The sequence below is a fragment of the Camelus ferus genome, chromosome 4, assembly GCF_009834535.1.
Source record: "Camelus ferus isolate YT-003-E chromosome 4, BCGSAC_Cfer_1.0, whole genome shotgun sequence".
Classification (NCBI taxonomy): Eukaryota; Metazoa; Chordata; class Mammalia; order Artiodactyla; family Camelidae; genus Camelus; species Camelus ferus.
The window spans coordinates 36,948,065-36,963,693 of record NC_045699.1 but is presented as its reverse complement, the minus strand read 5'-3'; the positions used below and the strand labels follow the sequence as shown (position 1 = coordinate 36,963,693).

General features: G+C 38.7%; 1 protein-coding gene across 25 annotated transcripts in view; it reads right to left on the bottom strand.

Moving 5' to 3' along the window:
* TMC1 (transmembrane channel like 1) overlaps positions 1-15,629 on the bottom strand; it is a 310,690-nt gene that overhangs the window by 16,042 nt on the left and 279,019 nt on the right. For 23 of the 25 annotated variants that reach the window (XR_004319262.1, XR_004319261.1, XR_004319264.1 and 20 more), the window contains 2 exons: positions 14,525-14,653; positions 3,962-4,029 (listed from right to left, as the gene is read on the bottom strand). Coding sequence is in view for 21 of the 25 variants with exons in the window: in XM_032477833.1 (XP_032333724.1) it covers positions 3,962-4,029; positions 14,525-14,653 (197 nt within the window). In the remaining 4 variants the exon portion in view is untranslated. Of the gene's footprint in view, positions 1-3,961; positions 4,030-12,480; positions 12,845-14,524; positions 14,654-15,629 lie in introns of those variants that run through there. The other 2 variants (XM_032477851.1, XM_032477849.1) reach the window with 2 other exon arrangements.

Genomic DNA, 15,629 nt, shown 5'->3' with positions numbered 1-15,629 from the left:
TTACAAGTCTTATGTGTTTTTGAGATGAAAATTCAACACACCCATTTAATTTAGTTTGTTTAGTTTATTTATTTCAGTGAGGTCACTTTTACTTGATGACTTCAGTGGTTACTTCAACCAAACGAATTTCAGTTTTATTTCATGGTGCTAACACATTAGCACCATAAAGCCACATTAGTGGCAATTTATTAGCCCAAAACTAAAAAAGAGGATACATGTATACTTATTATAGAAGTATAAGCAGAGTCCTGTCTTTTAAACTGCCCCAGTTATAAATAAAGCCCTCAGCTATTCTAGTTAGGGTTAGCAATTTATACTTCCTGGTTATGCAGAATAATTATTTTAACCAATCCAATGTAAATTTGGTATATTATGGGGGAGTTGAGTTAGATGAAGAAATTAGTTTCTGCTGTAATTCAATTTGTAGAACCAACATTCAAACATTTCATTGAAAAGTGGAATATTGCTACATTTTGGGTTGTCTTGGTGATAAGATTCCATACCACAGATCTGAAAAATATTTTAACATACTGAAATGTCCAGAGACTTTGTAGAAAGTTAAGCTATTTTTTTTTAATGGTATGGACTTCAGGTGATAATGATTTGTCCATATAGGTTCATTGATTACAAGAAATGTACACTGTGGTGGAGGATGTCAGCAGTGGGAGAGGCCGCACACATGGCGGGGAAGTGGGTATGAGGACTCTGTATTATCCACCCAATTTTGCTGTGAACCTAAAACTTCTCTAAGATACAAAGTTTATTAATTTTTTTAAATGAGGATAAACTTTGGAACAACACTGTGTATCCTGGTTACAAGACAGCAAGAGGGAACCTGGAGCCACAGAAACGTGAGCAAGTGAGTGAGTGACAAGTCCCAGCTGAGGGGTCAGGATTACCGAGCACTAGATTCTATTCCCAAATGCCAATATCTGCAGTGTAATATGCTTGCAGATGATCATGCTTGCTCCCTTCTAAAAGTCAGGCTTGGCCATGTGATTCGTTTTGGCCAATGAAATAGAGATAAAAATGAAGTGTCTCCCTATTGGTGAAACTTTAATAGTGCTGTGGGGGGTTTTGTTCTTGTCTCTCTCTGCTGCTCTGACCAGTGATGTTCCAGACGGATCCTGCTCTGTCATAGTCCATGATTCCATAGTGAGGGTAACTGACAGGAGCAGAGTCCGCTACCAACCCACATTGGACATACGGACTACACAAGAAATAAATATTTCCTTTCTTAAGCCACTAAGATTTGTATTTAATTGCCGCACAACCTCGTCTACCCTAAGACACAATGTTGCACATAATGCAAGAACTAAACTTTCCTAAAGCCACATATATGTGTACCTATATATAGGCATGCTTCATTTATCTGTAGGCACACATATGTACACCTGTATATGTAAGTGCATCTGCAGATAAAGAAGTCTCAGAATTTCACAATAAATATCACACAGGCATTTTGAACAAATGACTCAAGAACCTTAACCTAGAAAAAAGGATCCTGGCACAGTGGTATCTGAATCTTAGGGCTCATCCTATCTTCGCATGTGACTCACTAATCAGCTCAGCTCCCTAAGTCCCTTACCCAGAACTGATCCCACCATCTGTCAGTCAAAGATCACTGTAATACCTTAGCCTTATAAAATGCTTTTCTTCCAAGAAGATCAAAGCAAATGAAAGCTGCTTTTATTTAGCTCTCCTTATTACTCCAGTGACATGGTATGTGTCAGGTAAATTATTCACATTTGATCAACTGAGAAAATGAGGTAGCGGAGAGTGACAAGACTGGCAGGGAGATACAGGAGACAGCACAACGTCCAAACCCATCTTCTTTCTCACTGTGCTTCCTCTATATCCTGCTGTGAAACGGCAGAGATACAATGTGCTTCCCTCATTTAAAAATATGGTGACAAAACCTATGCTGCCTGTTTAAAAACACATGTGTAATATAAGGTTTTACTGATCATATCAGACAATTCATAACAAAATGGAGTTTATCTATAAATGTTTGACTTTAATAACATCAATGTACATAACCTCCACTAGTCAGAAACTCCTAAAGCAGTTACTGAATGTCTCCATTTACAAACCACTAAAATTAAACACAAAATCTCCCTACTATTTTCATCATTTCTGTAGAAAATGGCCAAACTCAGGAATCAGATCTTCATGCCTCATAAAATAGTGGACTACCATGTGTGAGCAGCCTGGTACAAGGGAGCCTACTAACTTGGGTTACACACACCCCACACCTCCCCCACCACACCACATCTCTACTCCCTCACCAACTTTCTGGGAGTTGAGAAAAGACCATTTGTACAAAGGGTCGACTTGAAGGTGAATAAGAGTTATTTTGCTTCTGGAACACTGGGAAGTGTGTGAATATCTTTGTACATTCAGAAAACACAATCATTTTCTAAACTCCTTTTCAAACTAACTGGAAGCAAGATTTGACCAACATCTGAAGGATGAATACATGGAAAGGGATAGGGTAATGATGCCGTGGAGATTTTGATAATAGGTCTGCCCCTGAGAGAACTGGGGAAGATGTTTTAGATATTTAAAAATTTCAACAGGGAAAAGAGTGGACTAAATAGTTGCAAAATTACACGTGAAATCAATTAGGACACTGTTACAAGAGCTCTGCTGACAATGGAAACAAATTTCTAGGCCAGTCTGTTGTCTTCACTATGAAAGAACAAGGGATAGACATGCAACATATGCCTGCACAAATGGTGCCCACCAGGCCTGAGGGATTTATTACACTCTGTGTAAGAGCCAGGGAGTTTTAAAACGGATACAAGGCAGTGGTTTCTCATTACTCCAAAAGCAGAGTAAGCCGTTTTCTGCCATGACGGCAGAATCCCCTACAGGAAATGAAAGATCCAGGAGCGATACCTGTCGACAGTCACACGTTGGGCCACCCTGACTTTTCTCCCTGCCTGAGGAGAAAGGATGCATTTAATGACTTTCTGGACACATAAGCCATAACTTGCAAAGGCCAGCTAAGGTTGAAAGACTTGAGTAATGGATGAAGCTTGTGCAAAAACTGAGCCTAGTAACGAGTACTTGTCCTTAGGACAATGGTGTGGTCGGTGGCTCAATGTTAGACACGTGTCAATAGGATAAAGAGTCTCAGCTGTAACTGTTTATGGGTTGGGGTGTTCTTACTTAAGAGTGACAGATTTTCAAGACGCATTGTTCCCAGATGAATCCCATGCTATGATTCAATTTCTGAAGTCAAAAATGGTTTCTGCTGTATCAACTCATTTTAACCTGTCAGAGTTTGCAGTGAAAATGCTTTCATTTCATAAAAGATATGACAATCCTTTGTACATCAAAAGAAATAATTCTGAAGTGCAAATGGCCCCAAGAAACAAGTTATAAAACAAAGATCTTATTTCTAACTAAACCTTCCTATAACATGTATTTAATCTCTGTGAACTATTGGATTTGGTAAGATAGTATTTTTTAAAGTAGCTGTAAATTCCATTTAAAATATATTCAATAGTGATGACAAATAAAATCAGTTTCTCAGAAAGGCCCTACATTAATTTCTTTCATTCCTTTTTTTTTTTAAATTGAAGTACAGTTGATTTACAGTGTTGTGCAATTTCTTTCATTCTTAACACGTGGTAATGAGATTATGAATGTTTCACTGTTAGATACTAGCATCAAAGGATATAAAATTATAAAAAGCCTTCAAATAATCTAGGAGCCAGAACATAGACTCCCAGTATTTGAAGAAGGCATGCTCTGCAAAACAGGCAGATGCCTTTGAGACTTAAGATTGAAAATACGGGAAAAAATGTAAACTCTTCATAGCCTTCACTTCACAAAGACAAATGTTGAGTTTGACACAGACTGTGGACTCCTCTGACACCAGGCTACAGTGCTCTATGCAATAATGATCTTGGAGGTTTTTCTACAAGTGATAAACTGCCCGCCACTGGCCTACCAGATCATGCCTTGATTGAAGATCAGAGCGAGGACATTGCCACTGATGTCAAATTCAGTGTATGAAGGCTAGAGGAGACACGGACATTCATTGGATTAGCATCTCAAATGGTGAAAATTGAAAGGCAAGTGTTTCATATTTCTATATAGCTAGACTCTTAACTGCTTTCTTGCAGTAACAACAGCAGAATAATCAATGATAAATAGTGATAAATAGATAATAAAGCATCTTAAAGCATCTTTAAAAAAAAACAGTAAAACATTTTAAAATGCTGTCATTTGATGCTGTGGAAGTGTGGTGAGAGGCTCTTATAGGCTGCTGGTAACAGTACAACTTGGAGCAAATGTTTAGAAAACAATTTGACAGCACATGTGAAAAGCTGTAAAGAAAACAAAAAACAAAAACTTTTCTCTTCGACCCTGAAAATCTACTTCTAGAAATTTAACAAAGTAATCTTAAATGCTGACAAGTTTTAAGAAGCAGAGATGAAACCATCTAAATGTCCAACATCAGTTAAGTAAGTACAGTATAACTATGCTAGGATAATATATTGCAGTTAGTTACAGTCATTGTTGGAAGGATATTTACAGACCCAAGAGAAAACTATGCTCTAATGTTACACACAAACTATGTAAACATTCATTATTCTACACATTCATTATTTTTCAACTCAATATGGAACCATGCATAAAATAACGGCTTAAAAGGGGTCGGTAAAAGTAAGAGTTGTTATACGTGGGAGGTGGATTATGCTTTTTATTTTCTTCTGTAAGTTTTGCATATTTAAAATATTTTTCAACAAAAAAATGTGAATTTCTTTTAAAAAGTAGAGAAATACAACAAAAATTTAAGAAGTTATTCAACTCAGTGTCCAGTGTTTGTCTCCTAGATGATGCCGTCCTGCTCAGGGCAGCAGCACCAGGCTATTCCGTGTACGGAGGGGCCACCAGTCGGAACTGAGGTGGGCATCTGTACTAGGGTGACTCGTCCAAAGGCTTCCTGGCGACACATTAGGCATCCTACAGGAAAGCTCTACCAGTGGAGTAATGCTCATTAGCAAAGACAATAAGAGTGGCTCCTATTTAATTTGAGCTAGGGAATAATCAATCAGGAAGAGGACTAACTGGTAACAAGGGGAAAAGAGAACAGCAAAAAATACAAAGTGAGAGGACCAGGAAGACCATGACGGAGAAAGTAATAGAGTGGCAGGACCAGATTACTGACCCTGATCCTGACATCTGCAGGTGTGGCTTCAGACCGTATATATTTTCAGAGTAACTCCCTCCCCAGCAAACACATATACACACAGCACAACATACACGCACAAACATACCCACACATGCACACCTGAGAGTGTCTCTATTCTTCTTAAACCCAAGAACCTCAAAATGTATCTGTAAACAGACAGAACAGGTCTCTGATTTGGAACCCCCAAAAATCTATCATAATGTTTGAACACTCTGCCTCAAGAATTCTTATGAAATAATGCTATTTGCAGGAACATGGATGGATCTAGAGAATACCATATTAAGTGAAATAAGTCAGACAGAGAAAGACCAATGTCATATGATATCACTTACATGTGGAATCTAAAAAATACTGATACAAATCTTACTTTACAAACCAAAAATAGACTCACAGACATAGAAAACTAACTATGGCTATCAAAGGGGAAAGGGCTGGGGAGGAATAAGGAGTTTAGGATTCACAGATACACATTACTATACATAAAAATAGGTAAACAATAAGGACCTACCCTGTATAGCACAGGGAAATATATTCAATTTCTTATAGTAACACATAATAGGAAAGAATCTGAAAAATATATATATATGTGTGTCTGTATATGTATAACTGAATCACTTTGCTGTACATCTGAAACTAACATTGTATATCAACTACACTTCAATAAAAAAAAAATTTGAAAAAAAAGAATTCTTGAATCCAAGCATCAATTTTGTCACCTCCCGAAAGGCAGCAGGATTTTCCTAGTCAACTGAAAATTATGGCTGATGTGCCTTGTAACAGATTCAGGGAGTAAATGGCAAGTCTGACATAACAAGAATGGTTAAATAATAAGACATAATAAGATGATACATAATGAAATAATAAATAACTCTATATATTAAGCAGGACAAAGATGGCCCAGATGATTTCAACATAAATTCACTCAAGATACTACTAAAGAATATACAAGGTGTTTCACTTAGTTTGCAGATCATCTAGAAGCTTAATGTTCATAAGATGCAAAGAGGTTCGGTTGACAGTTTTTGTTCTAAAATCAACCATGAAATGCACGTGTCCTTCATGGAAAATAAAGAAAAGGAATTGCTTCTAATCAGGAGAAACGTTAGCTCTGAGTCTCTCTATTTCCCAGGGAGCCTTTGCTCTGGGTCACCCCCCTTTCTCCTGAGCCCTGTGAGATCACATGTGACAAATGCTCAGTCAGTGGCCTGCACCATCTGTGGCCTTGGAACGGCTCTTTTCTGTGTCCATTTGAGAATCAAACCTTCAACCCTGGCCTCTTTAGAAGAGTGTCAGATTTAGCCCAACAAACTATGGAAAATGAAAAAAAAAAAAATTCCACCTTTTAGAAGTACAGTTCTTTTATTCTCACAAGCACATAAACTTCCTAAAGGCCATTTGAGATGAGGTATTTTTATAACCAGGTGACTGAAAAAGCACAAAGGACACACTAGGAATCCCTGGCTTCATACTGCGTGTGCAGCAGGGGCAGCTGGAGGGATAAAATCTTTGATGCATAAATTGATCTGATGCAGACAAAGGGTAGAAGGTAGCCCTACTGTGCCAAGTGGTTTTGTGGTACAGACACTCGTCTGGGATTCAGATCTGAGTATCAGACTTTGCCCCACCATTTCCTAGTTGTGTGAGCAGAGCCAGTCACTGATCAATTCAGGCCTCACATAAATTAATGAAATGAACTGGATCAGGGGTCGGTGCTTTATGGCCAAATCTGGACCACCACCTATTTTTGTAAATAAAGTTTTATTAGAATATAGCAACATGCATTCATTTATGTGTTTTCTGTTGCTGTTTGGGACTAAAACTGGAGTTTGATAGTTACAACATAGACCATATGGCCTGCTGCAAGGAAGGCCACTTGTTTTCCTCTATGACTATACTCGACTGATGATACTTCTGACACAGATGTGTGGGTTTTTTTCCCCCAAACCAAGCATTTCCCCAACTTTCTGTGGCTATCAACTGGATGTCCTACAATTTAACTCAATTCTGACACTAACTATCGGAGTTAGCACAGATCCCACAGGTTAAGGTCTCAGTCCCACAAGACTGCTCCCACTTCAGACATTAATTGAAAACCCAGGTTGTCGCCTATACTGACTGGCTGGCTATAAACTGGAGATTCTCAGGACTCCCTTCTCAGGTTTGATCATTTGTTAGAATAGCTCACAGATCTCAGGAAAACAGTGTATTTAGTAGATTGCTGGTATATTATAAAAGGATACAAGGATAGCCAGATGGAAGAGATACACAGGACAAAGTATGAAGGAAAGGTACAGAGTTTCCATGCCTTCTCTAGACACACCCTCTTCCCAGCACCTCCATGTGTCCAGCAACCTGGAAGACCTCCGAATCCCATAGTTCAGAGATTTTTATGGAGACATCATCATAAAGACAAAATCAATCGTTAACTCAGTCTCCAGCCTCTCTCTCCTCCCTGGAGGATAAGGGGATGAGGCTGAAATTTCCAAGCCTCTAATTATGGTTATGTCTTTCTGCTGACCAGCCCCCAACCTGAAGCTATCCAGGAGCCCACCAAGAGTTGTCTTGTTAGAATAATGCTCCTCTCACCCAAGACACCCCGAGGAATTTGGGAACTCTGTCAAGAGCCAGGGTTAAAGACTAAATATAGGAACAAGAGATGTTCATATCACTTTTAGTACTTAGGAGATTACAAAGATTTTAGGAGCTCTGGCCAGGAACCAGAATGAAGTCCAAAATGTATATATTTCTTATTACATCGTAGTAAGACACCTACAGAAGCAAAATTACTTATCATTCAGCTTTTACAGAGAAAGTTTGCCTACTTCTGAACTAGATAATTTCTAAGGTCCTTTTCTAACTTAAAATCTGTAATTGGTTGAAAATTAGACCCGGTTATTAAAGAACTGCTTCTCTGTAAACTTCTTAAAAATGGAATTTAATACTCCATGCACTAAACTCAGAAACTCCCACTCTAAAAAGGAAACAAATGTAAGAAAGCAGACACATACACACAGAGTATAAAATTCAAGGCTCGTTCTTTTAGAGGTGGAGTTTTTAAATATATGAAATTATACCATAGTTTAAATTTTAAGCCAATATTACAATAAGAGTAAACCAATTTGCAAAGTGTTTGTTTAATTGCCTCTAAAATATACAAAGCTTAAAGGTAAATCATGCTTGGGGAAAAACAGGTTTTCTTGAAACCTGAGATAACGAAATGATTCAGATAGAATAAGTGTAATGAAGTCCCTCAGAGCTGCTCATCCATAATAAGATTTTTAGGGGCCTGCAACAGAGAAGCCCATTTGGATTTGGGCTGAGGACCATAACCGTCAAGGCACTGGAAATTATCCTGTTTTATTTTTAGACCTTTGTTTGTGGTGGGCTAGAATCAGTCATCTACCCAGAAGAAAGACATATGGTGCTCACTGGACTAAAAAGCTTGAGAAAATCCATCCTCCCTCTGCTGCTTTGGTTATTTGGGGCAAACCATCAACCTCTGGATATCGTAAAATGCAATTCAGGATCTCAGAGATAATTCTGTCATTGTAATGACCTGTCCGACTTTCTTCACACAAATCTCATTCCTCACAGCTGGAATAATACTACTTAGAGCTGCAGGCTGGCCTGGCCTTTGGCTCTGGGGCAATGGCACTCAAGGTGGTCCCCATACCAGAAGCAGCATCAACACCTAGGAACCTGTTAGTGAATTCTCAGGCCCACCCCAGATCTACTGAATCAGAAACCCTGTGTTTTCATATGCCTTCAGGGCATCCTGATGTATCTTCAAATTTGAGAACTACTCACCCAGGACAAATCCTAGCCTCTTCTACCTCAGGCTCTGCACTATAACACTACTTGCCTGCAGATAGACTCCATTCCAATCCACCCTGTTCCATCCCCTTCCCCTTATTCTTACCCCTTCACTGGATACCCATGACTTCTTATTGACTCTTATCATACCATCTTCCTGGACTGCTAAATAGTACCTCATTCCCAGATAGAGAATATCAGTTCATCTCCTAATTCTGTATCTCAGTCCCTCCTGCTAATTCCATTCTACAGCAAGAAATTATCTAAGCACTTGAGTCACAAATGCTGTGGATTGGCTCATGAATTAGTCATGCTTTGGCAGAGTCCTTGAAATTTCTAGGGGCAAGCATTACAGTGAAAATTCAATATGACGGGAATCTGGTTGATGGCTTTGAAGTCGATCAGATGTGGGTTTCAGTGCTAGCTTCATCACTGACCAGTTAAATGTCTTTGAGCAAATTATTAAACATCTCTAAACCTCAGTTTACTGTAAAGTAGGAAAATATTACCTACCTCATAGCACTGCTGTTATGGTTACACAGAATTATATATACAAAGTATTTTGTAGATGTTCTAACACACAGTAAGCACTACATAAAACTCTAATACCATATAATATGATTAGGAATATACTCTGACAGTCTGTGAATCATATGTCTCTTATATATGGGTAATCCTGAGCTTCCTTCATCAGATCTCAAGGAAATCTCCCATATTTTTCATTTATGCAAATTTAATAAGGACCACCTTAAAAATGTAACTTTATTGAATTATAGTCATTTTACAATATTGTGTCAAATTCCAATGTAGAGCACAATTTTTCAGTTATACATGAACATATATTCATTGAAAAATGTAACTTTAAATAAGATGCTGAGGTTTTAATTTGATTGAACATACTCTTACCCAATGCCATGTGGTCAACCCATTTCTTCTTAGATAGCATTTCTCCACTTCACTGACAAATGGTAAGGATGGTGTCAACATAAATTAAAGTGAAAGTAAAGGCATTCTCTGCTGAAATATTACAGAAAACCCGAAGAGTTTACAAGAGGCTTCAGGGCAGTTTTATCAAATCAGGGTGGTTAAAATCCTTCCTGGGAGCAAACCATTCCACTCCGATGAGTCAGTGAACTCTTTACAAACACTGAGAACTATCTGCTATGCTCAGAGAAGCCCTAGGAAAGATTAACTTACATTACATGGTCTAACTGTCTGCTCCTAGCTAGTAATTTTCCCACCTGAATTCATCTTCATAGGTTTATTGTGATAATAGTTTGGCCATGAATTTATTTTATTTTTTTTTAATTGAAGTATAACCTGGCCATGAATTTATAACTGGAAAAAATATATAGGATCACTTTTCACCCAATTTACTCAGATTTAACCAGTATAAAATTCAGTATATTTAACATAATGGCTTTTCCAGAAGGATACTTTCGTTGCCCTTACTTATTCCCTGGCTACATAAAACTAGGCAACTCACTTCAATTCATAGTCTCTCAATTTTTCCTTTGCAAAATAAAATCACCATGACTAATTATGTCAAAATTCCACCTAAGCTTAACATTCTATGGATCTCTGGAAATAATGCTGGAGATTGTAGAGTTTAAATTTTACAGAGGTTGGCTGTTGTAATAGAAGTGAATGGACTTTTTAAAAGGTATCTTTTCTACAACTGAGCAATTCAACTTAGAGAAATTTATCATAAGGAAATAATTTGTACATACCACTATGATTTATCTGTGAAGTTATTTATCTACATGGATATAAATAAATGTTAATACACTGTTTATTATAATAACAATAAACTAGATACAGTTAACTGAAAACAAACAAACAAAACCTAACTAAATTAACTATAGTACATTCATATGGAGAGTATCACACAGCCATTTAAAAACTGTTATAGAAGCCCAGTCAATAACATAGGGAAGGTCACTGTTGGGTGAAAAAAGCAAGTAACTAGTCAATAAGTGTGTATATATATTTATACACAAATATACACACATATATATATTTATAAAAAATCTACAGTACTATATATAAATCTATAGTACTTGTTCATCTACATATAAACAAACACTAATACTATATGATTCAAATAATCTAAATAAATAAATAATGCTGTAAGTGGTAGGATTATCTATAATTTTTATTTTCATATTTAGCTTATGCTGGCCTTTCTAGATTTTTTTCAATAAATTGGTGTTATTTTTAAAGTTCAGGGAAAAAAACTTTCTTTTTGGTGGCAGAAGGGGACACATTTTTCTCTTTCGCTCCTGAAAGGATTCTTAAAAGTATCTTTTCAGCCAGTCTCAGGTTCTCCTTTGCCTCATGACAAGTGCTCTCTGAACTCATACTGGCAATTAGGAAGCCCAGAATGTCAGAGAAACGTTCTCATCAGCCTCTCCCGCTCTAAAACAGCACCACTTGGGATTTCGGCATCTCTGCCTGCACTGCCCGTACTTGCCAGCTGCTGGGCCCTGCCTTCCACAGTCCATCCACTAAGAATGCTTTCCTCCTTCTCAATCTTTCAAACTTCTGATCCTCCTTCGAGACTTGGCTCAGATGTCTCTTACTCCGTCCTGTCTTTGCATTTCTGTTGATCCCTGCCCTGCCCCTCCAACAAAAGTTGAAAAGCAGTGGTTTCTCCAGTTACATTTCCACCTCTGTGTTGACAACGGGAGCTGGCAGGATTAACGGGTAGCAAAGAGTGTGAGGAACTGGTGAATGAATGTTCCACCCGAAGTGGGCAGTAATTCCTCAGCTCCGGCCACTTTCTCCTGAGTGCGAATATGGGTCTAATGTTGTCAAGCCTCTCAGGTAAATCTTATGTCAAGTAAAACAAGAAATCCATTTTTTTTTTAACGTAAAACTCCCAGTTTTTAAATAAAAACTCATTTTTTAAAAACCCACTGTAAACCAAAGAAGAAAAATATCTGTCAGCTGCGTCTAGCCTGCAGACCCACGTTTGCAGCCCGCCCTTAGGCTTACAACTTCTACATTTCTGTGTCGGCTTATCAGCCGGCAGAGGCTTGCTCATAATGCCTTGTACCTAGCAGGCACTCAGCTGCGGAAGCTGTCCACCTGGCGGGTCAGTGATAACAGGGTCTGTATCAGAGATCCATCATCCAACCTCAATATTTTAAAACTTGTTTTGCTGCCGAGCTTCTCTCTGATGAGTCTTCCAAGGGTAATATGGAAGAAAATTCACTCTCTCTGACCTAAAACAGGAACTTGTCTTTTTTTTTTTTTTTTCCTGCACTCTGTACTAACCCAAGAGCACTGTCAGCACTCAATAAATAATAAATTACAGTCACTTAATTACAGCTTTTATGCATCCAGGTCATGTTATATTGACTTCATATTGGAAGCAAAATTTTCTAGCACTTAAGAAGAAAGCAGTCAGTTTTATGCTTATAAAAGGCAAGCACAAGCTAAGTGATGGTCTAAGAAAGAAATGGCAATTTTTATGTCTGCTTCAGAACAGCTGAATCAGGCAAGGAAAATAGAAATGAAACCAAGCCAGCGGAACACCTCAGAGCAGGGAACGGGAAGACGACCCACGAGCATTCTGGATCTATAGCATTACCTCACCGTCGTCCACCAAATAGCGTGACCTAACGGCTTCTGGCTCCTCCAAGAAGCAATTGCAGTGCGGGGGATGGAGATGACCTAATACAAGTTACAGTCTCAAAGTCAGATGGCTAGGTCGCGGATCTAGCCTAGAGTCTTGAAAACAGTTCTGGATGTAGGACTTGTCCAGGGACTGAAGGGAATGAGACAGGAGGGAGGTCAGCAGTGAAGGACATCCCTTTGCTGGGGAGGAGAGAACCATCATTAGCTTAAGAATACTAAGGTGCAAGTTTGTTCTCTATGTCTGTGAGTCTGTTGTTTGTCAGGGGTAAAGGGAGTGGGAAGGGATAAACCAGGAGATCGAAATTTGCACCTCTTGGGGAGTGATGGCAATGTTAGGTATCTTGGTTGTGACAGTGGTTTCAGAGGTGTATACATATATCAAAATTCATCAAATTGTACATCTGAAATACGTGTAGTTTACTATACAGGAATTGTACCACAACAAAAGTGTTAAGACAAACAGACAAACAAACAAATACTAAGGCCAAAGTGCCTCCAGGGCCCACCCCTGGAGGCAGGCAGTTCTGTCAGGAGATGGTGCTGCCTGGATGGTACTAGGACGCGGATGCTCGACTCTGAGTCAGTCAGGCAGCATAACGCCCGCCATGCAATAAGCCAGTTCTGAATGTGAGGTCAAGGCCTCTGTTTCCAGAAAGCTTTCTCTCCAGCCGAGGGAGACAGATAATAAGCATGTTCAAAAAAAGGCTATGTCAAATAGTTACACGTCGTATGAAGAAAATAAAACTGTGTGCTGAAATTGACAGTGCCTGATGGGCCACCTTAGAGTGGGAGGTCAGAGAAAAGCTCTAAGGAGGTGGCATATTAGCTGACTGCCTGATGACAAGAAGGAATCGGCCCTGGCAAATTCTAGGCACCTGCACCCTTAGAGGGAAGAACACCCTAGTGCAGATGCAAGGACCAGCTTGTGTTTGAGCAGAAGAAAGAATCCCAATGTTTGTGGACTTTGCAAAGCAAGAGCAAAGGTGGTAGGAGTTGCGCTCAGAAAGAAAACAATAGATCGTACAGGATATCAAAGGCCCAGGAAAGGGATCTGGAATTCATTCTAAGTACCTGGAAGCCACTGGAAATGTTTGAGCTAGTAAGTACTATCAACCCTCAGGTGCTATTTCGGAAGATGACAGTTTCATTTGCAAAAGGGGGACAGAGCGATGTGTGCTCTGCTGCCGCTCTCAGACTCTGTGGGGGGACCTGCGGTTGAGCGTACCGGGGGTTTGAGGGGTTGTTGATGGAATTAACACCAGTGGGGCTCAGAGAAACCTGTGCTGTTGTCAGGGGAAAGGAAATCTACTGGCCCGGATTCAGTTCCAGCACTTGCCAGAGCCCTCTCGGCACCCCGGGACCTCCCTCAAAACTTCCCCAGCCCCCTGCTGTGTTTCTGTTGAGCTCTAACTAGACTGTGAGCTTTATGAAGCAAGCACCATATTTATTGACTCCTTTTGTTCCCCCAGTGTACCGCACAGTGACTGGCACATAATGTCCAGAAATTTGCTTAGTAGAATTCAAAGGAGTGAATAGAAAATGTGCTACTACCCATCTTGTCCCAGTTCTAGAATGCCAACAAGCTTTATAGGGAGAGAGCTGCCTATGGGTCCAAGACTTACCGAGTTCACCATTTTAACAGACAGGTTGAAGTCCATGGCTTTAGTCATCTATAATTTTACTAGAATCTAATTTTGTTAGAATATGGCAAGCCTGATCCCCTTTGAATTAAAACTATACTCATTGGCCTTGATTTATTGGCATCTAAGAGGCCATCTCACCTCCCAAATTCTTCTTCTTGCATGAGGAAGGAATACCACAAAGGAATACTGATATGAGAAAAATGAATATCATACTTACATATCCGTATTCCAAATCCCAGCACCAGCAGTAATTGCAAAACCTCACAAAACATGCCCGGAGAAAGTCCCCGATGAGAATTGTGACATAGGTGGTCAGAACATCAGAAACAGTCAGCCGCACAAATTCCTGTTGAGATATATCTGTATTAAAATGTGCATTTCTCCCTTCAAATGGTCCTAATGTTGACATCAAATTTCTCAAACTTTCTAAATAGTATTAGCTTGAAAAATGCAATTAATGGTAAAGAAACGAGTTTCCTAGCAAATGAAAAATGTTTTATGCCCATTTTATCAGCCTAAAAATAATTATTCCCTGTGCCAAAACCACTGTATTAAAAGTCTTCTTTCTGAGAAACTTTTATAAGCATGACACAAGAACACAAAACAGGGAAATACTGACAATACAGAAGTTTAAAACTTTAATCTGACAAACAATACTATTTATAAAATTAAAAGACAAACTTGGAAAAAGTACTTGTGGCATATATGATAGAGGACTAGTTTTTCTAACACATTAAAGACTTTTACAAATCAGTATGATAATAGATAGGAGATTCAATAAGGAAAAAATTGGCAAATGGCACAAATAAGAAATAAGAAGAAAGTATACAGTCAATTAAAACATTCAAAAATATCTAAACCCCACATAATACAAATACAGTTAAAACAATGAGTTGTTGCCTCACAGAGTGATAACGATTTTAAAATCCATGCTTCTCCATGCTGGTGAGAGTGCGATGAAATATGTATTGTTAGAAACGGATGAGGAAGTTAGGCTGGGATAACATTTGGTGGGAGTTTGTGAAGATCCATCACATTTTAAAGTGGTGGCATTTGATCAAGAAAATACACTTCTAGCATTGTGCTGTATATCAGAAACTGACACACTGTAACTGACTGTACTTCAATTAAAACAACAACAACAAAAAAGAAAATCCACTTCTAGAATGTACCCTATGGCAAAATTAACACAAGTGCCCGAATCTACATGTATAATTGTGAAAGCATTGTTTCTCCCAAACCAAAATTGAAAACAATTCAAATATACTCAAGAGGAAATTAATTAAATAAAAAAGGGTGTCCACACAACAGAATATGATGAG